Raw genomic sequence first — 26,110 nt, 5'->3', positions numbered from 1 at the left:
TTTTCCGACAATTCTGATGTAAAAACTGAAACAAAACAACACGGTAAGCCTGAAACTAAGGTCAGAAAGAGAGAGAGAGAGAGAGAGAGAGAGAGAGAGAGAGGGAGGGAGAGAGAGAGAGGGGATATCTTTCCGTTCACAGTTCCTTGCTAAAACATGAGGTCGACAAAGCTGTGAACTTGACGAACATAACGAAACAAGGTTGATCTTGTCAAGGATTACAAACTCGGTTCTAGTTTAGTTCAGTCTAGTTTTATTCACCATCATTCAAGTACAATGAAGTGCAATAAAAAGACACTAAAAAATAATTGAATTACAAAATAAATAAATTACAACAAAACAAGAAGAGTTTATCTTGAAGGTGAACCCTTGTATATTTTCATATGCTTTATATTCCCTGGAAGAGCATTTCAGTGGTGGTTAATCAAGTTCCCTCGATTGTTTACAGTTAGTTTCTCGTCAGTGTATAAAGTAAGTGTATAAAGTAAGTATATCTTGCAAGTGCTCTGGATCGGCATCTCGCTTTAAAATTATCCCTCTTGAAGCTAACCGAGCTAACCAGTATCCACGATTACTGCACATTATGACCTCGGACAGAACCGGAGATGGTGATATCGGACCGTACATACCAACATTTCAAGGGAAATGTAAGTACAATTACAAGACGAAGTGTCAATCACTTTTGAAAATGAATATTTCTGTGACTATTCTTATCAACTCGTATAACAGCTAATGAGGCCAATGTGGTTGCGTGAAGTAATTAATGCACTTAACTTTTTTTTTTCATCAATCACAAACACGCAGTTCGTGGTATTAAAAAAAATCGAAGTTATATCTAAACAAAACAGCTAACTCCTGGAATTGGTATTGCCGCTTGAAATTGTTGCCTTTGTTGTTACCGTTTTTTTATACCATTGTAATGATTATCATGAATACTGTACTATTATCATCATCACATATAATTTCATTCTCTATATAAGTTGTCATTACAAACCTCCTGAGAACCTCTGTTTTGATTGAGGAGAAAATATGTTTTGTCAAGATTATTTTGACGATGCTCATAACGCCAGAGTACGTGGAATCCGTTCCAGTTAGTGCTAATGCTATCGACAATAATTATCTGATATCATTTGGCTCCCAGCCATTAGCCTCTTCACGATTCGCGAGATATAGGCATATAGCACACATACAAAAACAAAAAACACCAATGACCAATGACCTGTAACAGGAACAACAACGATGGCGAGACATAATACTAATAATGTGAATATTATACAAAAATGAATTACACTGATAATACTGAGCAGTAAAATGTGAATTATCATTATCTTCGGTTCGACAGTGTTCTTCCCAGTCGTATTCAATATATCACCTATAATAATTCCACGTCAAGCATATCGCTGTGCTTGAAAGCGCAAATTTAAACTTCTCTCTGCCATTATTTTAAAGAGGTGCGAACATTGCCTCTTTGTTAATAGCAAAATATACATACTTACCGATGTAATAGATTATCTATAAGAAACTTACGGTCGAGCCACATATTTGCAAAGAAAATTCATCCAGGAATAATTCACAGGGATAATATGAGAAAAGGAAGAGAGAAAATATACCTTCGACATAAAAAAGAAAATGTCTGAAAATCAAGGTTATCCGAGGTACTAAAAAGGACAGATTACGAACATCTTGTGGGCATTTACCAGCAGGCCTGTACAGCGTATTGCACTACCAAAGAAAGTAACCAGCATACATGTAAACATGTGTGTATACAATGTGTGAACTAATGATTGATCGTTGAGTCAATGTTTTAACTGTTTGAACGTCACTGTACAGTGTAAATTAGGCCTTACGTCCATGTGACGGGGGATGGGCATTCAGGGTAATATCTTTGGAGTGACTGTTGCGTAATGTATACCGAGTATAATATTATTATTTTGTATCGTAATTTGTTGTTTTGTTGAATATGACAAGGGCAATAATAAACAAACATACAGCCTAAATAAACATGAAAATAAGTGAAAACGCGCTGGCATTCATTACCCATCTATACACGCCTATAGGGGGATTCACACGTATAAAAATTACTGGGTAACAAAACGAGAAATTTGTAACCCGCTAGTAAACTGAGTTCTTTGCACGAGTGGACAAAAACCCAACAAAGCGCGGTCAGCAGCGCAATGGTAAACCCAAGAAATCTTGCTGTCATTAGCGCGCTAATCTTTGTCCCGCAGATACGTGTGAACGGTCGACCACAAAAACTCGAATCTTTCATATCCCATCATTCATAGCGCACGCCACAACGGCGTGCACTCGACAATGTATGTGAGGTTCAAGAACAACGCTTGTAGTTTTATCGATTTATCGATAGGCAATTAGCGAGTTACTAGTATTTCTGTAAGGGAGAAAGGCTGCAAAAATAAAAACAGACAAATAAAGAAACAGACAAAAAGCCCAACAAACTCTAGTTTCCGAGCGCATAGTATACTCTACTAACCAATTAATTTGGAGAGTGTCGATTAACGGTTTCAACAAAAACAAAGAAAACAAATAAAACAAAACAAAATAAAAACTCGAGTTTCGGGGAGCTTGGTAACCCGCTATTATGGTACGTACAAACGCGGCTACTAAAGTAACACTCGTGGACCTTATACGTACAATTTCCTTCATAATACCCTACTGCAGTACAATGATACAACATGCGCTTGTTCACCCGGATCGTTCGCATTCATGATCATGCATGTCTTGATATTGTGTTTACTATCTTTCCAGTATGTAGAATATCTACGCGCCATTAGCCGGATCCACACGTATAACAACATAGCGGGATGACGACCCAGGATGACGATTGAACTCCAAATCTCGAGATTTTTCCCCCTCTTCACGCGTTTGCATGTACCGACAATATTTACGCAGCTGCCACACAGTAGTGTGATGTTGTCATTTACCCATTATTGTGATGCTCGTTTGAATGATGGAATATAAAATCTGGAGATGAGTAAAGTATTTTCGGTCAGCCGTTTACGCGGTCACCGGGAGCAAATCAGCGCACTATTTCAGAAATCAAGTGCAAGATTTGTTGGGGGTACCGTCGCGATGCTAATCGCGAAAATTAGTGGGATTTTGTGTGCACATTTGCAAAAATCTCGAGATTACGATGGTCACGTAAATCTCGAGATTTGTATCCCGCTTTTTGGCATACGCGCGAAACCTAATAGTGGCTCTTGTGTTTGTGGGGATATAGTTGTGTGCAAAACTTAGAACAATGTACAGTACACTGTATTAAAAAAAAAAAAAAATACGGCCTAATAGTACACCATGATATAGTCTACTGCCGATTCCACAGCAGAGTAGATTACCAAAGGAACTGTTCACACAGTTTGAACAACCACCGTGGATACTCGCTGTGATGCAATCAACGTCGTTCCCCAATGTTCAACTCTTTAGACAGGTGGGCAGTGGTAGCAGCGGGCCAGATGGAATGAGGGCTGGGCATGGTTTTCGCCAGGAACGTTCAGGCTGTGAAGGGGCTCAGCCGAACTTCGGAGAGGTGGATGAAGAAACTTTTCAGGAGAAAGACAGATGGATAAAGCGACTTGTCTCTGGCGATACTTCGTGGCCGGGAATAGAAAATCGGCATGTCCGAACCTCTCCAATTTTTTTAGTGCTTTTGGTTTTGGTTTTGTTATTTTGTTGAACACATCTGCCTGTGTAATAAAGAACAAAACAGAAACATTTTCATATATAATTTTATCATTACCATGGTTCCATGAGTAGACATTTTCTTCAACTAATATACGATTCAATTGCAGATCCCGTAGTTTATGTACCAGAGTAAAATGATATTCACACAATGCCTTCCATTCTGACTAATAAGAAATTCGCGGAATAAAAATAAGCGTCATATAGGCCGATATAGGCCTTACGTGTTTTCACATCCTACAAAAAAAAACCAAACAAGCACAAAACAAAATAAAACAAAAACACAAATACACATGCACACACACACACACACACACAATGCGAAAAAGAACAGGTCACGTTTGTTGATATATTTATTAGAATAACATTACCTTTGTTGACTGGCTTCCAATGCGCATTCCTGTCTTTTCTCGATTTGCTCCTGAGATCTATAAAAAAAAATTGATACAGTGGAATTAGAGATTCATTCTTTTTTCACGCGTAAACGTATATTGAAAGAGTAACGTCGGGTCATACAACGTATCTCATTGACTGCCATGATTCATCGCAATATCCCGCGTTCCCTGTTAATGGAATCAATTGAGTTTTCACAAGTTAATTCCGAGACAAACTTGAGTTTTATTTATTCATTTATTTTTGGTGTCCTGTTCGGATCGCTTACAAAAACGTTCAATTCGAATTTTGATGACCCGAAAAAAGAAATGTATCGTGGCCTACCAATGAAAGGAAACATTTTTTCGACACAGTTCTCCGATGGAACCGTCAAAATATAAACTGTTTAGAAGTTTGGTGGTCTGATTTCATTTTCAGAGGTCCCGAGAAACCACTAAAGTGCCATTTGAGATGTAGAGTATCCATAGCCTACTGAAAGTGTAAAAGGAAAAGACATTGGTTGCATTCATAACCGACAATCTATGAAAAATTATACACGCATTGTTCCCAGGATGAAGAAGGGATTCATCCGGGGAACATAATCATAGCATCCTAAAAAGTTTTAGAACCTGACATCAAGCTGTTCACACTGACTGTGATAAATTATGAAATGGAAATGGAATTATGCAACCTGCAAATCATCTTATAGCTTGTCAAATTACAAAATCTATTTCATATTTCCATTTATTATAACTTTCATAATTATTCAGCACTTCAAAGAAAAGGGCACATCAAAGCAAACAGCAATTCATCATGATGGATCTATGTACAATATGTACGATCTACATAGATGGACAAAACTGACACAGTGAATGAACAACCTACAGTCTTCTAAGGCATATACACAAGTAGAGTCTCAGTCGACTTAATAATAACAAACAGTAATTGAAGAGCTTTGAAAACAAAAGCAAACAAATCATAATACATATAAAAAAGTATATAGGATACTACGCATAGAAAATTGAATGAAAATGACACGCAAACACACGCACATTATCATGATGCATCGGACCACTGAACCTCCGCCAAACGGCCAGCGTTAGTTGTTATGTTGCAGGTATTGTATACTTCATTTTTATGATTATGATATGACAGATTAATTACATTATAAGGATGAGCTATGTAATATGATGTAGAAACGGTTATTATAAATAGGGGCTACTCAAAGGTAGGGAAAAGAAAATGACACGACGAGGGTGTAATGCTGCCGCGCCATTGTGTTCCCCTGTTTCTGATACTACCTAGTAGTATACAGTGTAGATCATCCCCTTCCAAATCTCAGGTAAACTATACTCGACAGAAATTATGATCACCCCTTCCCCCATTCTCTTTGGGCACATATTATTCACTTTTAGAATTAATAACGAATATTCCTTCATTTTTGACTAACGAATCTCCTTTTTGGAATAACGAGCCTTATTTCGTTTTCGGATCGATGCACATAATCTTGAGAATACTATGGACGCTTCAGAATAAGGAAATTTATTTCATTTTCAGATCAACGAACACTCTGCACTAAGGGACCCTACTTCATTCTCGTTTGGCCGATTACCCCTTGCGAATTTCATTACTCAGAAATCTATTTTTCTGAACTTTTTACACGCATAAAACCTTGAAAATCAAGGTGAAAAAATAAAGTAATCAAGTCTTTTGTGGGTCATCCTACATACATCTTTTCTAGCAGGCACAGGATATTCTTCACGAGATAAACTTCAAGCTCTCACATCATGCACTTACGGATAAAGATGGGTCGGACTGACTAACTTCTACACTAAATGCCTGTATACTCACTTTTTCACTCAGGACATCGCGAGCTGGGGTCGGTAGATCCAGGTGTCGCGTCGGTTCATTTCTACGGGATGAAGGCATCTTGTCCAGTTTCAATAATCGCGATCCCTTCGTTGTCCCCTACGCCTCATTTCGAAAGATTCTATATTCTTTTGCGAGATTTCTGGGTCGGAGACGTATTTATACCTCGTCTTGCAAAACGTAACTGTTTCAGTTGCTCTCAAGTCGGAATCCGTAGAGCTCTATACGCAGCATCACACCGAGGAAAAGAGACTATGTGCCCTCAAGTAAACAAACGGAACGACGCGACGGCTGATACCGCAGTGCGATCACAGAACTCCACGCACACACGACGTGCATACAGGTCTGCAAATGTGCCATGAACCCCCATGATTACGCAATATTCCCTCGCTCGCCGCGCCGTCTGTCTCCCAAATTCACGGAGGTGAAAAGGTCAACCTCCCAGACCAAGCCGTGCGGTACACATCGCTCGCGTGTGCGGAAGATAACGGTTGAAAAAGCCCCAAGCCCAATGTAGTCAAATTCAAACGGTAGAGGGAGGTAAGGTCGTATCACGGGGGAAAGTGTGGGTCCCACACTTTTATCGGACGACGTATTTTTGCATTTCTCAGCCATTTCTAGACCAATTTTTGTCAAACAAACTTTGAATTCCCCATAAATTTCAATGCTCTTTCATATTTCATAAGTAGTTTCTCATTATCTTGCCAAAAAATTTCATCCCGACGTGCCATCATCAACCAAAACACGACCTTCCCTTTAAATGATATATCGGTCACTACATATAAAGGTACGTTTTTAAAGTTATGGTAAAAAAAAACAAAATTTTTCTTATTATTCTCTTTATTTTTCTGACCTTTAATCGCAAATATCTCCATTTGGCAAATATGGACTTATTGGTTTTTGCAAACAAACTCTTCATTTCTTCATTTCTTCGTGGAGCCAATACGTGAATTCTCAACGATTATATATATATATATATATACACATGTATTACCGATAACTAATGAAAGGTGCTTGTCACTTTGTTTTGTTTTGTTTTCGCTTTTTTTCCACTATGCTGATTTTTGTGAATTTTGTGACTATGATTATGTGATTGAGAAACGATAAAACTAATATTTAAGGGGAAAAAAGTCAGTGACGTATAGCCTATATAGATAAAGTAATATTTCTTTTATTTATCGAATAATACTCCTTCATTAATATTATGAACAGCAGGGATGGTTGAATCACCGACATATTATTGTCCATATAATGTCGCATGGTGCAATGTTGCATTCATTATTATCATATTGGATACAATAATTATGACTCTAAAATATTGACACAAATACTTTAATTCAAAAAGTGAGTAACAGTGTGTGTACGTGTGTGTGTGTATGTGTGTGTGTGAGAGAGAGAGAGAGAGAGAGAGTGAGAGAGAGATGGAGAGTTTAAAAATGTATTGTCCGATAAAATCCAGAAATTCGCCTTCCACTCGCAGAAAAAAAAAGAAGAAGAATATAAGTAGCATGCTGACAAATCATTATAATTATACTATATAAGAGACTGTAAAAATGAATGATGTCACATAAAATCAATTCTCCAGGGATACATAAAACATATACAAAATTGTCCTTATCAAATGTTAGATATAAAACACTGGAGCTGGTGTTCAACTTCCGGTGCTCATAATTTTGTGTTAAATCAACACCTACGGGCGTCACTTCAAGATACAAAACTGCTCTTCTTGTTCATTTTGAACCTCAACAAGACAAACATTAAACAAGTACTTGATTTTTGGAAACAAAGTTTTGAACAAAATTTTACACCACAGCAACACCAGCTGGTGTGGTCTCCTATTGCACTGGGCGGGTGTTATACCATTGAAATTAACATCAGCAATGTCAAACAAACATCATGTAATGTCATTGTTCAATTAACACCAGCGCAGTGTCAAAAATATCACCAGCTATAGAGTGTCAAATATAACACCACAAAGTACCAGATGAACACTTTTCAACACAATCACTATACTTTCTACACCTGTCGGTGTGGTTCTCTATTGGCACTTGATCGGTGTTAGATTTAACACCTATATGGTGTTGATACAACACCGATCTTTTTCAGTGTAATTGCCAAGTTGCCAACTTTCTCCCTAGAAAAATAAAAGAAAGAATGAGAAAGAAAGGGGATAGGGAGAGAGGTTATTCAAAAGTATAATGTACGTTCTACCAACTTACTTGTTTGAAAGATATCAGGGAAGAAAGAAGTGAAACTTTGCCAGCTTCAACTTTCAATGATATTTACCAATAATTATTAATAGGGTTCTATGCAAGAGAACTGGTAAGTTGCTTTCTATTGTGGCTCGCACACTTTTACTCAGGTGTTTGTGTGGTAATCATCGTTTTACTGTAATACCCGCGGTGAAGGGCGCCCCCTTTGGAACATTTTACGTCCTCTTAGTTACTATTATAGTGGAAAATTGAGCAAAGAAAATGGGATTTCATCGGGATTCGAACCCGAGACCTCCGGATTGCTAGCCCGGTGCTCTACCGACTGAGCTATAGAAAGCCCTAGTTCAGTGTTCGTCCCAGAAACCTTAAATTCTCAATGCTCGAATGGTCAGAAGCTATAGCAGTGTGTTTGTGTGTGACACACACGTACACACTTGAACCTGGCATAAGCCCGAAGGATAATTCAACTTGGGGATAAATGCGAGAAATAACCGAAGTGAGCGCAGCAGCTTTTTGAGTATGTAACAAACGCAAACAGAAAAACTGATCAGAATGAATATTATTTATTAGTGGAAAATTGAGCAAAGAAAATGGGATTCCATCAGCATTTTGCTTACTTAACATTATATTACTCCAAAACATTGACCATCGTGTGATGAAAGATTTTAAAATTGTAACAGGTGTAGTTGCGTATTCTTAAATCAGTTGACATGTAGTTATAGTGTAGAATATAATAAAAAGAATGCATTGTCTTTCAAGTCCCAGACTGGAGACGTATACAATTCAAATATCAGAGGGAAAGGTCGGGTATAACAGATATAGGTTAATTTAGATTATATAGACGCAAAATTTTAGAGATCACAAACTGCTGTTACCGCCATCTGGCAACCAAGTATCGTTAGACAGAATAATAAATTTAATACTGTAACTGAAAACGTCAGTATACAAATATCAATTCAATTCAATTAAACTCAATTCAGCTGAATTCATTTCAGTTCAATTCAATGTTCAGTTCAATTCGATTCACTGCAATTCAATTCAATATAATGATTCAATCAGACGTCAAGATACCATAAAGGTTAGTAAAAAAAAAAAAGAGCAGAGACTTGTCACCTTCGACATGCTGGATGTTAAAAGGTAAGATTGCTATCACTAGATATTTGCTCGTGTTATCAATGCATTCTGTTCCCTCAAAACTGCTGGCGGTAAAATATCGCCACTTATGGGGTACAAAATTGTCACCAACCAGCTTTCTTTTTTCTTCCCCAGCAAGCCCATGTCTTGTTCATTGTCATCAGGCTATTGCAACACGCATCGTAAAAATGAAGAGTTTGTTCGCAAAAACCGATAAGTCCATTTTTGAAGATTTTGAAGTACGGTCTCTGCCATAAAGTACAAAATAATACCTTTTAAATAATATATTGGTCACTACATATAAAGGTACATTTTTGAAGTTATGGTCAAAAGAAGCAAAAATTTTCTCATTCTCTTTATTTTTCTTGACCTTTAATCGCAAATATCTCCATTTGGCAAATATGGACTTATCAGTTTTTGCGAACAAACTCTTCAAATGTTAAATCTCATTATGTATATTTGTCCTTTGTTGTTGTTGCTTTACACTGGCAACATAATAAAAAGCTTCATCGAAAAACGAGCTAACTCTAATTTTGTTGAGTGGAGATATTGTTTGCGATTAACGGCTGCTAAGAAAAAGAAAGAAACAAAACCGAAACAAAACATGGAAAATACGAGATATTTTTTGTAATCTTAACTTTAAGAATATTCCTTGTTGTGTTACAAGTTAGATATCAGTGGAAAATGATTTGTTTTCCTCTTTCAGATAATGGGCTCAATTTTAAATGTTTAAAAGGGGCGCTTAGCTCATTTTGCCATGAAACTCGTCATATCCATGATATCGTATTCATGTATTGGGTACATTTTCATTGTAATATATTGTAATGAGGAACGTAGTAAACAAATGAACAAGACAATAATGAACAAATCGGGCAAAAAGAAATATTATTTCCGTACATAGCACACCAAAACGCTGCGCTCCCATCCAGTCAAGAAAAGAATCTGATAATCCTTTCCGATGTATACATGTACATGTATTATAATTCCCGTGAAAAAAAACATGAACAAGAGAGGGAGCTGTTCAAAATTGCGTTTCCAGCAAGATGCAGCTAGCTGTGAGCTAGCTACGTTCGCGTTTCAATGTGCTGGCTTCTGTACAACCAGTACCGGAACTGGGACGTTGATGATGACTGGCAGCGGGTTTTCCCCGTAGGTTTTCCCCAACGGTGCGATGCGGTCGGTCCACACAGCGAGTTCTGATTGTAAACTCACTCGCCCACCACTGCACAAATGATGCTGCAGATCGACGACCAGCCAGGAACTGTTTTCCAGTCAGTGCGAAGTCCAAGTCCAGGCGGTACTTACTACTACGTACTAGACAAGACGTTCGACGCCCGATTTTCTTATGCTTGAAGTGGTAGCCTGTCGCCTGTTAAGTGGACACCGAAACTGGGTTAGTGAAAAGACCATAAAGAACGGAAGCGGGATTTTTTAGAGTTGATTACTTCCGCCAAGTCCTAAAAAGGGTAAAACTCCTATTTATATTCATAATTCTATCACCAGGAATCAATCTTCGTAGTCACATACGTGAGCTGTGGAATTCTAACGTTACCGTTTTACTGCAACTTTCGGGAGTAATTTACCTAGGCTATAGGCTATACTGCACTGAATGCTATCTCTCTCTTTCTAGAGTCTGAATATCATCATAGATTCATTAATCATGCAAAGTCTAATGATTTCTCTGCAAGCTCTGTGAGTTTCTGAATTGGTCTAACTGCGACCAGCCTCAACGCCGACACCACAGTATAACTAACTGTGTACAAGGAGCGCCCGGGGTTAGAACTGGTCCAGTACCAGGGACCAGGGACTGCCTATTATCTAACACGTTAGAACCGTATCTAACTGTTAATTACCCGCAAACAATAAGTTATGATGCTTGTATTGCCTTTCACCGGGCCGCTCAGACCTCGGTTAATACGTTTCTGCAATCAAGTGTCCACAAATTATTTTGGGAGACTGCAATGACAGTATAGAATCTGTGACGGTGTGTGAGCCTCTGCTCTGTTAGCTGCCATGAAAATGGTGTGATAGAGTCATAGTATGATTTAAATGGTGTTCAGATATCAGCAGTTCAGCTTTTTGTTGCAAGCAGGGTTTTACTCCAGAAATTATTGCCTGCTAATTGCCACACTCATCTGTACAGGTGAGAATGGACACTACTGTTGTGTATTGGGATCGGGTTCTTAGAAGGTATGCTGAAGGAATGGCTTGTGAGTGTGACAAGGTACACAGTGAATATATGACAGGGCTGCCAATGCTGGAAACCAGTTTAGAGTGAGACTAGCTCCCATAGGCCAATGCTATAATTTAGGAGTCAAAATGAGTGAGATCAATAGAAATGCATGCAAATGAAATAAAGTTTTGGAGTGAGAAAGGACCAAAATGCGTGAGTCTCACGCTCAATGCGTGAGAGTTGGCAGCCCTGATATGATGACATAAATGGTATCCCGGGGTACCAAATGAAAATCAGCCATTGATCTTGTTGAATTATTTATTTTTTTAAAAAGGTTGTACCCTGGGTTGCCAAAAAGTGGAAATTATTTTTGTGCTGGAGCTGGAGCACGCTAGCCACTGCATTGCACTGCACTGCACTGCACTGAAGCACATGCTATTGCTAGCACAGCGTGCCATGGATGCATGGTATAACATACAGTGGTATGGGAATGACTATGTACACGCACACACAGTGCATGCATTTCTCTGCGGCTGTCCTCGAGTGGACGTGAGGTGGCGCTATACAACGTGGTACCCCAGGGTACTACAGTACCCCGGGGTAACGCGTGATCGATGCATCATATGTCGAACAAAGTGTACCACTACTAGGGTACTGGTATTTTATTTGAGAGGTTTCTTATGGCCTGTCCTCTCACTCTCTGAGCATCAAATTCCAAGTCTCTTTAATGTTACAATTCACAAGATACAGCAAATATCCACAACTGGTCAATATAGCTAGGTTACAATGACAGGGTGAATGGTGGTTGAGTCTTGATATGATATTAAAGAAAGGTTTTCGATATTGGACCAAACTTCAGTTGGTGCATAATTAGAAACAAGGTGGAACTAGTTTTAGCAAGGAGATAGTAGGCCTACATCCTTGGTGTTTAGTGGGGTTAGACTCAACATCAATTTCACGTAATGAATGGGGGACAGGGTAGAACAGTATGTTTTGGGTTGACCAGACCTAGGCCTAGTCGTTAATCATGGTTTGATTAATACGATACTTGGGCTTACATTAAGATGGGGAGATGGAGGCTGATGTTGTCTGATAAGTAGGATGAATGGCACCAGTCTAACATTCTGGTGGTATACTCAGGGCCGGTGGAGCATTTTCAAAAGTGTGTGTGTGGGGGGGGGGGGGGGGGGGGGGGTTGCTTCAGCTGACAAGCAAAAAAGAAAAAGAAAAAGAAAAAGAAAGGTCTTCAGCAGAAAAACATCACCTTACCGCGTTCACACTACCTTATGTATTCCTTTGTATGGTACAAAAAAAATGGGCCCGAGCCCCCCTGGGTTATGCATTTCTAAAGTTTCGGTGTTGGAACCGCTGGACGAGGAGACTGCTAGAGGTAATTGCGTCATATGTGGACAACAATATAAAGAAAATATAAAGGAAATTCCATAAGAATTAATTTTTTATGAAAATTACACATTCCATGTAGCAGTTATTCCCCCCTGCTTTCTGTAAGCGGTAAGTCAAGTGCTCTTTCATTATGCTAGAAAAATGATTTTTTTTTTGTGGAATTCCCTTTATATTTTCTTTATATTGTTGTCCACACATGACATCATAACTTCTAGTAGTCTCCTTATCCAGCGGTTCCAACACCAAAACTTTTCAAATTCATAATTTTTGCATCGATTGTCCAATTTTCCTCAAACTTTCACTGATGTGTAATGTTGCTGCTTTCACTCAATCCATATTTCTCTGGGTTTTGGTTTGCTTTAAAGACATGTGCCATCTGTGTGACTTCTTTAAACTCTTCTTACTCGTACTATATCTTTCACATCAATTACTTGATACATCTACTCTATCAGCATAGTAGATTAAGTAGGTTACTCTTTAACCCCTTGTTTGTGAGAAGCAGTTGTGCCTTGTTTAAACTCTACATGGAATTATGCAATCTGGGAGGCAGTTGTTGTAATGTCCTAAGCGACTTCCGTGTTAGTAACCACTCTGCTGAGTCTCCTTCCTGTGACAACATGTTGTTGTTTGGAGAGCCCAATAAAACGGAAGGCACAAAACAAAGTGAAACCAGGGCTGTTTGTACAATTTTATCCTTGCAGTAATGCCAAACATATATACCATCGGATTACCATTTTATTATTGTATGCTCACAGGAATTGCACAAGCAATCATGTTCACTCCTGCCAAACATTGATATATAAATACCATTACCATTTGCTGTAATTTCATGTTGATAAATGATGAATCATTATTTTGTGATATGTTATAAATTGTTTTAGTATCCTTACAATATAATGTAACCAATGACGTGTAGTTACCTCCTCAACTAGAATAACAATTTTGTCACAAATCTCATCCAGGAAAAGAAGAAAAATCAAATGGAGAATCACTATAAGATTAAAAATAAAAGAGAGAAAACAGATTTGATTGGCTAAAGAAACATTCTATTTTCAGCTCCCCCTTATACAATTCATGATTATTTGTTTTTTTACCTGTAGGACAGATATGGCATGTGTTTTTGCCTCATTTATTTTCAAAGGTTCTCTGTAATACAGTATACAAATGATGCACAGGATAGAGTGTGTTAGTGAAGGTGCGCCGCACTTTCACTAATGCCACGAAATAATCCTGTGCATCATTTGTTTTATAAAATGGGTCGAAAACTAACAGCATCATTCACGTACCTTTGTGGGTCAATACCAGTCAGCTACATGTAGCACTCGCTCAAAAGTCAAGATGTCCGAAGATGTTCGTCCCAAACATTTACGCACGTCGCACTAGGAAATCCCGCACATAAGTACTGTACGTACGTATAAGAGTACACGTACGCCACGTGTTATGCACAAGAAAGGCCGCCGGCTGTTGTGGCAGCCCGAACTAGAAGTTGTTTACAGGATTGACAGCGTGTGACGCACTTGTAACAACTGATTGAGTGCGCACTGCTAGTGTAAACATTGTGACGTACGTCAGGCCGTGCATTTACTAAGAAATTAATGCACGCACACGTGACTCATTTCAGCGCTTCCAATTGGCTACATTCTTGAACCCATGTTATAAAGGTATGTAATACTGAACTGCAAATTACAGCCACCTAGGTTATTTATACAAATAATACACAGGTGAGAGTGCGTTAGTGGAGATGTAGCGCACCCGAGGGTATTTACAATTGTGAAACATGCATGAGGCGAAGCCGAGTGCATGTTTGTAAATACCCGAGAGTGAGCTGTATTTCCACTAACGTCACGAACTCAAACCTGTGTATTATTTGATTTATAAAATGGGTTGAAAACTAACAGCATTTTTCATGTACCTTTGTGGGTCAATACCAGTCTGCTACATGTAGCACTCGCTCAAAAGTCAAGATGTCCGAAGATGTTCGTCCCAAACATTTACGCACGTCGCACTCGGAAATCCCGCACATATACTAAAGTACTCTACGTATAAGAGTATACGTACACCACATGTTATGCACAAGAAAGGTCGGCTGGCAGCGCGAACTAGAAGTTGTTTACAGGATTGACAGCGTGTATAGTAGCGCGCGACGCACTTGTAACAACTGATTGAGTGTGCACTGCTAGTGTAAACATTGTGACGTCAGTGACTTTACGCTTTTTTGCACGGCCGTGCATGTTAGTAAGAAAATAATGCACGCACACTTGACTCATTTCAGCGCTTCCAATTGGCTACATTCTTGAACCCATTTTAGAAAATATGTTATCAACAGGGAATGAAGCATATGTGAATGCCACTCTTATTTTTGTCTCCAAAATGAATACTGTAAAACATGATATATTCGTGGCATGAATTTTTCGCGAATTGGAGCCGATGGCCTTTTTTGCGGCATGAAATTTTCGCAAACTGCCACAAGCATTCAATGCACAAAGTAGTGTAGACAAGAACTTTCGTGTGCATTCTAATTTTGCGAATCTTGGCGCTCGCGAAATTTGCGAAATTAAAATGCACGCGAACATTCCTTGTTTTACAGTAATTTGGAAGTTAGAAATGAATTGGGAATGCCTTGTAGCAAAAGCTGGCTTGATTATGACGATATCATCACATTGTTATAAATGATTGGGGGGGGGGGATAGATCAGATTAATATTAAATGTACATATTAACACTTAGTACATACCTTGTATAAAATAAGAAAGGCTGCTCAGGCCTAACAGCCAGAAAGCTTGCTCAAGACTTGCTTGATTAAGAATCAACTGTGAACTTCACATGAAAACTGGATTCTGGGTATTGAAGTGCATTTAGTATGCATTGTATAGGAGGATGAAATTGTGTGTGACTGTATTTATGAACATCATCTTAGGTTGAGCATCCATTCATAGTTAAATCTGAGTAGACTTTCCATTCAGCAGCAACTTTGAAAACACACCAAACTGCCATGTATTTATTCTTGATGACATATCACGTACTGTATACCCCATGTGTAGAAAGAGTCTAATTCTTAACAAATCGGGACTTCCCATCAAGTTTTGTGACTGGTTAATGTCGCATTTGTGGAGTACAGTACTAAATGGAGAAATGTATGCATGCATGTCTCATTCATAGCAGGGTTAGAGTTGATACTTTCGCATATTTATAAATTTATGAATACCACCTGACTTGCAAAATTGGTGATAATAAAAACCTCTCAAAATATTTGGTGTATACAGTATATCTGTGTTTTTTGTTTTTATTTTCAGAAATGTGGCTTAGATGCAAGCAAGGTAAAAAAAGAGATCTAAGCGTGTAAAATTAGGATTTATCACTAGCAGATGAATATTCTAGTTGATAAAATAATATGGGCAAAGTGTAAGGGCTTTCGCTATTCACTCCTAACACAAGAACATGTTGTGGATGCATTACAGAGAAACCTGTAGAAGCCAGTCAACTACCTAATCTCCGAGGCAGCCACTCGTAGCCATGTCCCTCCGGCCAGGCCTGAGAGTGGTGCGCGGGCCGGACTGGAAATGGGAAGACCAGGACGGAGGGGCGGGGCACGTCGGCACAGTGGTCTCCTTCGGGGACGACGGGACCCAGGGGGATGGCGCCATGAGGGTCAATGTTAAATGGGACAGGGGTCTCTTGGGGGACTACCGTATGGGGTTTGAAAACGCCTTCGACCTTCGCATTTTGGACAACGGTTCAGTAGGTGAGTGGATGCAATTTTTTGCTTTTCCCTCGTTGGCCCTCCCTCAATTTCAACGTTGCTGCAGTGATGTGAAAGAATGCATCACAGTCCTAGTCAGTCAATTGGTATGATGGGCAAAAAAGCAGAAGACTTTTATGCCTAAATATTTCACCAAAGCAAAGAGCTCATTAGAAAAGTTTGACTGCTTGTCATATACCCATGGAAAGAATTGACTTCGACTTGTAATGCGAACAATGAAATGGGAATTATTCTGGTTCATTGTGTCTCAAACAAATTACACACTTGGTTCTCGCAAAGCAATGGAATAACCATTGCTTCATCAGCTTTATTTGTTATGTAATAAACCTCTTTTAACAAATGTTTGAACAGTCAGTGCTCTAAATTTCTTCAAGAATTTCTTCACCATTAGTTGAATGTTGCTTAAAAGCAAAAAACTGAATGAAATTAACCCCAACTCTGCAGGCGACCACCATGCAGAGGTCCAGTGTAATGGCTGCAATCTTTCTCCCATCCACGGAATGCGCTGGTGCTGCGCGGCCCTCGAAAACTACGATCTGTGCTCTAAGTGCTACCACGAGGGTAGGAACTTCACCGAGTACATCTTCACTAGAATCCTCATTCCCGGGGCCAAGGGGTAAATGATTGAATGTGTACCATGTTATATTACCTGTTGCATCCATAAACCCTTTAGCTACCTTTGGGATGGACGCAGTCACATACTGTATACGTCACATACAATGTATTTAGCTCTAGTCTAATTTTTCGCAAATTGAGACTCTCCGACAATTTCAGGAGTGGTTGAATTCGCAATCTTGAAGTACAGTACAAATGGACAGAGAAATAGGTACAATGTATGCATGCATGTTACATTCATGCTGGGATCAGAGTTAATACATTTGTGTGTTGTCATGTTCACAAATAGCACCTGACTGGAGAAATTTGCATTTAGATGAAAACCTCACAAAATACAAATGTAGCATATTGACCGATTCTGTGACGCGCTATGTGTATTTTTGGCACTGGGCGCAGCCATAGTGGGTGTCTCAGCCGACCCCACTTCCCACTCCCCACCCCTCTCCCTACATTAGCACGCGCGCAGAATGAAAAACTGCTTTAGTCAATGGGCGTCTCGTACTGAGTGCGCGAATGCTTGCTTAGTGCGCGAACCTTTGTTACAAGTGCGTGATAAACATGTTGGCCGGGGTAGGGGGAGAGCAGGGGGGGTCGGCTGAGACACCCACTATGGCTGCGCTCAGTGCCATGAATTGTCTGCTGCCCTCAACGAACCCGAATCGGTCAATACAGTACCTGCCAACTGAATGAAGCGACATCCCTGAAATATACCCTTTTACTTTGGAAATGCCCTACTGCATCTGAAGTTGACTTCACCATTGTGGAAGGTGACAGTATACCCAGAAATCGTACAGATATTTTAGAAACAGTTAGCCGCAGCATTGATACATAAAAAGGATCATGAATAGAATACCTACACTCACTGAAGTTTGCCATGTTTCAGGTTCTGACTGTAACTAAAAATTTCATGCGATGACCTCTTGTTTGGTTCTGAGGGGTAAGTTCATTAAAAATGACCCATAATGCATCACATTATTTCTCGCATAACTTTTAGAGATGCTGTACCACCAAGGCGAGGCTCTACGGTCTCGGAGGTCAAAGGTCTCTTTCCAGGGGCAAAGGTCAAGCTTTGGACAGGCCGTCCAAGTGATCCAAGTGATGGTGAGTGTGCCAGTTGGTTGTGGGCATGGGTTTTCATTTGGTGTGGAGAATTCTTCTCCCAAATGCTCATAGAATTCGATCAGACCATGCTGTTACAAACTTGAAGTCTTGGCAATGGTTGGGGTGGCAAACCCACTGCATTCACCCTTCACGCTTGTGACTGTGTGTTCTATGTGCATTGCATGCAGTAATGTGCCAGCCAATAGCAGTATGCCTCTACTGTAAAACCAGACATTTTCATATGCATTTTAAATTTGAGTGAGCCAAGATTTGCAACATTTAAATGCATATGTAAGTTCTTGTCTATATGCATTGAATGCCAGTGGCAATTTGTAAAATTTCATGATCAATGCGAAAAAGGCCATCAGTATTTTACTGTTCAAAACAAACTATGTATTCTCAGACACAGACATTTGAATCTCTGAATGTCATGACAGATGAAGGGTGCTGTATAAATGCTGTTCATCATTATTGTCATCATCATCATCATCATCATCATCATCACATTTGCACAAAATCTCTTTTACTGTACACTACACTAAATCATATCCTGCCAATGAAAATGCTTTTGGTCTGCAGTGGTACAGTACATGCAAAGCATCATGCAAAGCAGTGGCTTGAAAGTTTGCTTTTTTATATACTTGTACATTGTATATTTATACCCCCGTCACACATAGTGTGAAGGGGGTATATGGGAGTCACCGTGATGTTGGTCGGGCGGGCAGGCAGGCGGGCGGTCGGGCGGTCGGTCTGTTGCAAAATCTTGCGTCGCGAACTCCTCCTACAGTTTTGAAGCAATTTAAATGAAACTTAATGTAAATGATGATATTGAGGCATAGATGTGCAGGAAATGGTTTTTTTTGTGTTTGTCGGACAATGCGTTGCCATGGTAACCATAATTTTACCAAAACCTGTGGATTGAATAACTTCCATAGTATTTAAGCAATCAATTTCAAAATTGGTATCTAGTGTATGATGATCTATAGGTGTAGTTATGCAAGATACTCTTTGTGTTTGTACTTGACAAAGCGTTGCCATGGTAACCGCATGTTTTCTTCGAGATCTTGTGGAGTGAACAACTTCCACAGTTTTGAAGCAATTGAAATCAAATTTGGTAGGCATTATGGCCTTGAGGCATAGATGTGGAACACATAATTTTTGTGTTTGTCGGACAAAGCGTTGCCATGGTAACCATGATTTTGCCAAAACCTTGTGGATTTAATATCTTCCACATCATTCAAGCAATTAAGGTCAAATTTAGTATGTATGATGATCGGGAGGTGTAGTTATGCAAGACACCAATGTGTTAATATAAGAAAAATGTGTTGCCATGGTAACCACTCATTTTTGTATCAAATTGAACCATTTAATCTATGAAGGTTAAATTTGGTGTGTATGATGCTCTTTAAGTGTAGTTTTGCAAAATGTCCTTTGTATTTGTATCAAGCAATGCGTTGCCATGGTAACTGCATTTTTTTAAAAATCCTGTGGAGTGAACTTCTTCCATAGTTTTCAAGCAATTGAAACCAAATTTGGTAGGCATTATGGCCCTGAGGTATAGATGTGGGACACATAATATTTGTGTTTGCCACACAAACCGTTGCCATGGTAACCACAATTTTACCAAAACCATGTAGATCGAATAACTTTTCCATCATTCAAGTAATTAAAGTCAAATTGAGTATGTATCATGATCTAGAAGTGTAGTTTTGCATGACACCAATGTGTTAGATTAAGGAAAATGTGTTGCCATGGTAACCACTCATTTTTGTATCAAAACAACCATTCAAGCTGTGAAGGTCAAATTTGGTATGTACATGTATGATGGTCTTTAAGTGTAGTGATGCTGGGGGAAAGCATGTTTCCATTTGCTGTAAGTTTTATACTCAGTGTCAACTTTGTAATTGTACAGTAAACTAAAATTATTCTGTTTCCGATTCGACAAGTACACAAACTTGGTATTAATGTCATATTGCCCTCATGACATCACATACTATAAAGCAACACTAGAGGCGGGGGTATTAATCACCTTCAGTGATAATTCTAGTTTTTTTCCTGTTGATATGTAGATAGTTTCTCTTACAAAACAAAGTTTCAGCATACACCCCATTTTGCAGCAACATCCCATACTTCTGCCTGAAACCCCTCACTCCGTTCAATCACTCTGCAGAGAGGAGGCGCAGGCTTGGAAAAATCGACCACCTCTGTGACTGGAAGGAGGGGTACGCAAGCACGGGAGCTGTGGTGGATTGGCCACCGGACGAGCGTGGCATCCACTGCATCGGCTTCGAGGGCAGAATGGACCTCCGGACAAAGGAGTCGGCGTCTGGAGGAGTCTACTACCTAGACCATCTTCCCATCCTTGGTAAAAAGACTGGTTTGATTGATTTATTGTGAATGCAAAATGATATCATGAATCACAGATCACTTTAGAAAACTGTTGACAACCTAATTGTCCCCCCAAGACCTTTTTTATAGCTCTTACTTCATTCCACTGCGAGTGATCTGACAAGTTTAAAGTTATTGTTTGTTTGTTTTGCTTTATTTTTTCTCTCTTTTGTTCTGATTTGTGAATATTGTTGATATTTTGCATTTTGTTGAAGTTTTTGAAGCGTGTTGAGTCTGTTTAGAAAAGATGCTATATAAATGTTGGTTATTCTTATTATCATTATTAATCAGATCAGGAAACTTTACATTATTGAAGGAAGACCCCTGTCAAGTCTAGATCTCAGACAAGTCCCTTGTGCCAACTGTACCATACGGTATCCTCTTTGGTAGGAGCTTGGAATTTATCGAATTGTGATTCTACATTTTCACAGTGTACTCATCTCATGACCTACAAAATAATGCTAAACTAGAAATGTCGCTATGGCGACTGGTATGCCTCCGCCATAATGCATGATTCTCCTAATAGATCTACATGTATAGTACATGTGGACAATGTGTGATTACATTTTCACAAAATTGGCAAAATATTAAAATGACAAGTTTGTCACAAATATGTTGAATGTTCACCTTCCTTGACCTAGGTTTAATTGGATGAATAGGAGAGCATGCATTTGGGGATTTAAGGACATTAACTTGACTTTCACCCATTCATAAATTCATACATTGAGTAAATTTCAAGGTATGGAGAAAAAGTGCAATTTCTGTATTGAATAGTAAATTGTTACCATTTTCATCTGGCCTTTGACCCTAAAATTCATAAGATAATCACTGTCAGGCAGAACATGCATAAATAAGTTTCAAGATAACTTGAGTCACTTTTGAGATATGGAGGAAAAAGTTTCACTTGATCTCTGACCTTTTGACCTTTGAGGCAAAAAAAAAAAAGAAAAAAAAAAGAAAATTCCAAGAGAATCTCTATTGGGTTATACATGCATACACCAAGAAAAAAAAAGTAATCATGCTGGCATTGCACAAATATGAGGGAAATGGTAAAATTTTGAAGTGTTGCCCTTGACCTTTGACCCCTGACCTTTGACCCCACGAACCCTATATTCTCTAGATAATCACTGCCAGTCAGTACATGTATATATGTTCCATGAAGATACCTTGAACAATTTTCAAGGTACGGAGAAAAAAGTGAAATATTTATATTTCTGCTTGACCTTTGACCTTTGACCTTTGACCTTTGACCTCATAACCCCAAACTTTCACCATAGAATCTTAATTGGGTAATACATTGTATACACTAAGTTTCAAGAAAATATCTTCAGGCAGTGCATAGATATGGTGGAAATAATGAAATTTTACGTATTGAACCTTGACCTTTTGACCTTTGACCTTGAGCATGTGCACCCAAAAGTTGATAGGCACAACTTCACCCCCTAATACACGTACATGCCAAGTTTCATCAGGGTACCTCAAAAGGTTTTTTAGTTAGATACGCTGTACACAAAATTCATTACGGACGGACGGACGGACGGACAACCCGAAAACATAATGCCTCCGGCACCACTTCGTGGCGGAGGCATAAAAATTGCATACACATGTTGGAGACCATAATCTAGATTTCAAACAAGAGAGAAGGGATGGGGGATGTGGAAGACTGTTGCACCAAAGTTAATCTCATTCAAAATATTTGATTGCTTTGGTTTGGTCTGGAAGCAATATGCATGCATAATGTGTACTTTCGTTCCATGTGTGATGATACATTGTACACGCAAATTATACAAAATTCATTAACATGTGCTGAATCACGCAGACAGAAAGACCATTGTCATTCCACTCACGTGACACACAGCTTTTGAAATCTATTATAGGGACATACATTGTGAAAGAGATCTACTTCTTTTGATTTGTTTATTTGTTGAAGTGTTTTTGTTAGCTTATAACTAATTTTGATGTAATGCTGATCTGGGGCCTGTTTCATAAAGAGTTGCAGTTGATCTTACGCTCGATTTATTGAGCTAAGTTGTTGAATCAAGCATAAGTTCAATATTGAGTGTAAGTCCTGTTTCATAAAGATACTTAGGCTTGATTTCAAGAAAAATCAAGCGTAAATTTCAGTAGATTGAGCATTACTTGCGATCAATCGCAAAGTTGTTTGTGAAACCCAGTTTGTGATTGATTGCAACTTATGCTCAATCTTTATGAAACGGGCTACTGAAGTGTCAAAGATCGAATAAGAATTCCATTTGCTTCAATGTCTGATTTCCAAAGGGAAAGCCATTAAAATGGAAGTTGTGGAGGGATTGGTCGTCGGGAGTCATGTGACCATCGACCTGCCGAGGGAGCTACTCGTGGATCTCCAACAAGGACATGGGGAGTGGGTAGAGGGCATGGAGGAGGTATGAAGTATGGTGGTGACAAAGCAATCAATGAGTACTGAAAAGCCAGAAGTTTTGGTATGCATGAAACTGTCGTGAAATTTGTAAAGATCCAAGATTCACAAAAGCATTAAAATTGCATGCAAAAGTCCTTGTCTACACAATGCATCAAATGCCATTGCAATAATGTACACCATAGTTAGTACTGTACTAGTACTCATACATACTACATGTAGAAGTGTGCATTATTATTTGATTATGTTTTGTTTGTTTTTAAACTACACATGTTTAGTAGCAGGCATTCAGTTGTGTGTTTTGTATCAATCAGCAGTGTGTGTTAACGCATCCCTGTGTTAGTACTACAACATGTGTACATGTACCAGTAAATACATGTGTACCATGGGTACTCATGATTTTTTTTTCATGGTGGTAGGCAATTTGCAAACGTGTCATGCCACATAAAACGGCCTCCAGTTCCAATCACGAAAGTTTTGTGTGGCAAATTTTTAGCTGTTTACAGTATGATTTTCACATATTGTTTATTCTCTCCCATTGACTTCTTCTGTAGGCCTATTGGTCAATGGGAAGGAGAGCTTATCAGTGATTGGTTACAATTTTTGGTTAGTTTGATGGTGGTTTATACGTGAAACCTTGAAATCTATTGGCATACCAGTGTTATGCTAAAGGCAATGATGATAGTAGTAATAGTAGTAGTAGTAGTAGTAGTAGTAGTAGTAGTAGTAGTAGTAGTAGTAGTAGTAATAATAATAATAATAATAATAATAATAATAATAATGATAATAATGATAGTAGTAATAATAATAATGATAATAATAATAATAATAATAATAATAATAATAATAATAATAATAATAATAATAATGATAATGATAATAATACAGGGTACTTACAATGCGCCAATTCCACATAACTAATGTGCTTAAGGCGCAGTAGAAAAAGTGAGTTATGAAGTACAAAAATCATTACACAAACATGAAAATGAATGACACAATAATGATGATGATAAAAAAAATCATAATATACAATTCTACTGGAAAACGGTTACGAACAAATGAGTCTTGAGGTTAACTTCAACAATAGCTCACGTGTCACAGCTTTTTGAAGCATTGCATATTTCAAGAAAGGTGCACATGAGATTCTTATATTGTATTCATGTGCCTGACCAAATAAACAGATAATGTACACACACACACACACACACACACACACACACACACACACACACACAGACATAAACACAAATATGTCTATTCATTTACTATAGAGTAATTGATATTAATCTCAGGGTTTGAACAATGCAATTCTGCAGTAATTGCAGCATGCGGCTGGAGATTACTCCATTTTGTCTTTGACTTCCTTTGCCAGGACATCGGACACGTCGGCGTTGTCCGAGACTGGACGAATGAGAGGGATGCAATCGTGGAATTTCCCCATCGCCGAAAAAAGTGGATCTTTCACCCGGCAGCCCTAACAAAGGTATCCTCCTTTGATTCGTTCGCTTTTATCCGTCAAGGCCCAGATACCATCTTTCTGTAACATGATGCTAGGCCTTTCTATTAGAGTTTCTACTATTCAGTCTTGTTATTTCCTCAGGGAGAGGCAGAGACTCTAACTCTCCCACTTTCGACGAGAGATCTCTCGCTGAAAGTCCATTTTCGAAAAATCTCCTGTACTCCTGCTTGAGATTCAATTTCTCCCGCCCTGGCTCTGTGTGTCCGTTTTAATATCATATATTATATTTATTATATTTTATTATATATTGTATTTTTTCTAGCTTGAAATGATCTTTCCCCCACCCAAACACCTTTTTTATATGAAGTGAAGTTTCATTAAACCAAAATGTATGATTTTTAGTGCCATCGTATGTTAAAAAATAAGCCTTAGATACCACGAGAGAGCATCTAGTACCCCAAGGGCCCAGAGCTTCCAGGGCCCTTAATTGAGCCCTGGACCCCGGCCACACTAAAGGGATCGTACAGTTTTGTTTGAGATCTAATTTCAGGTTTCTAACATTTTTTGGTGAGATAATGAGAAACCTTTTATGAAATATGAAAGAGCATGTAATTCTATGAGGAATTCAACATTTATTTGATGAAAATTGGTTTTGAAATGGCTGAGATATCCAAAAAAGAGCGATTCTAATAAAGTGTGGGACCCACACTTTCTTACGATCACTTTGCTTTATTTTGTTTTTGGATGTTTCATTCATTCCAAACCCGATTTTCATCAAATAAACTTTGAATTCCTTTTAAAACTTTATGCTCTGTACTATTTCAAGTGTTTTCTTGGTTTCTTCCAAAAAGTTAAAAGCCCAATTCTCATTTCAAGCAATATTGTACCATTCCTTTAAAGGGATCTCGTGCACATCATATTGGAGTCTCCAGTTTGCCAGGGGTTTCAGGCAGGAGAATCTCCAGATCAGAAGGTGCTTGGGGTTGGAGTCTCTGGAGAGGGAAATATGATCTGTCAGAATCTTTGTGCTTTGTAACAATTGTTTGTTTCAGGTGCAAAATTTTCAGAAGCTTCAAGCTGAATTGACAACAAATACTTAAATGGACAATGCATATTAGAAGATTGACATCCCAGCTTTTCTCTCTCAAATCGGCTATAATTTTTGACATCCAGTATGTAGGTAGCGTGGCAGGAGTAACAACAGGTGACGGCCCAAACGACCGGAGTGCGAGTGACTCAGAAGACGAGGAAAGACGTAAGCAATACATATACAAAGGGTGTTATTTTCCCTGTGCACATATTCAAGTGTCCTGTATTAAAGTTGTGTTTGTTTCATAAATCACCCGAGATTTAAAAAGCCATGTACTGTCTGATGCACTTGAAAGCATTTCACATCTAGATGATTTGTCATATTTCACCGAAATTATCTGATTTTTTTATCTTTATTGGGATCAAACTTCTAGGACTCTATCAGGGTATTGTGATGACGTTTCTATGACATCTAATTTTTAACCACCATGTGAATGAAT

General features: G+C 38.7%; 1 protein-coding gene across 1 annotated transcript; it reads left to right on the top strand.

Annotated features, from left to right (window-relative positions):
- The first annotated feature begins 10,545 nt into the window (after positions 1-10,545).
- LOC139727304 (E3 ubiquitin-protein ligase mind-bomb-like) lies at positions 10,546-24,665 on the top strand. Its single transcript, XM_071638259.1, has 7 exons — positions 10,546-10,677; positions 16,319-16,602; positions 17,065-17,236; positions 18,230-18,336; positions 20,507-20,701; positions 23,002-23,129; positions 24,495-24,665. Exons 2-7 carry the CDS (start codon positions 16,374-16,376, stop codon positions 24,663-24,665), a joined length of 1,002 nt encoding a protein of 333 aa, XP_071494360.1. The 5' UTR covers positions 10,546-10,677; positions 16,319-16,373.
- Positions 24,666-26,110: the final 1,445 nt, after the last annotated feature.

Source organism: Diadema antillarum, unplaced genomic scaffold (assembly GCF_040938485.1).
Source record: "Diadema antillarum isolate AM-2024a unplaced genomic scaffold, OU_Dant_1.0 seq00000124_RagTag, whole genome shotgun sequence".
In the NCBI taxonomy this organism is placed as follows: Eukaryota; Metazoa; Echinodermata; class Echinoidea; order Diadematoida; family Diadematidae; genus Diadema; species Diadema antillarum.
This window is presented reverse-complemented; position numbering and strand designations above follow the sequence as displayed.

Coding starts and splice junctions, on each gene's coding strand:
- LOC139727304 (XM_071638259.1), top strand. CDS start 16,374: ATGTCCCTCCGGCCAGGCCTGAGAGTGGTGCGCGGGCCGGACTGGAAA. Junction 17,237..18,229: donor CTCATTCCCGGGGCCAAGGG/GTAAATGATTGA, acceptor CATAACTTTTAG/AGATGCTGTACCACCAAGGC. Junction 23,130..24,494: donor GGGTAGAGGGCATGGAGGAG/GTATGAAGTATG, acceptor TTCCTTTGCCAG/GACATCGGACACGTCGGCGT.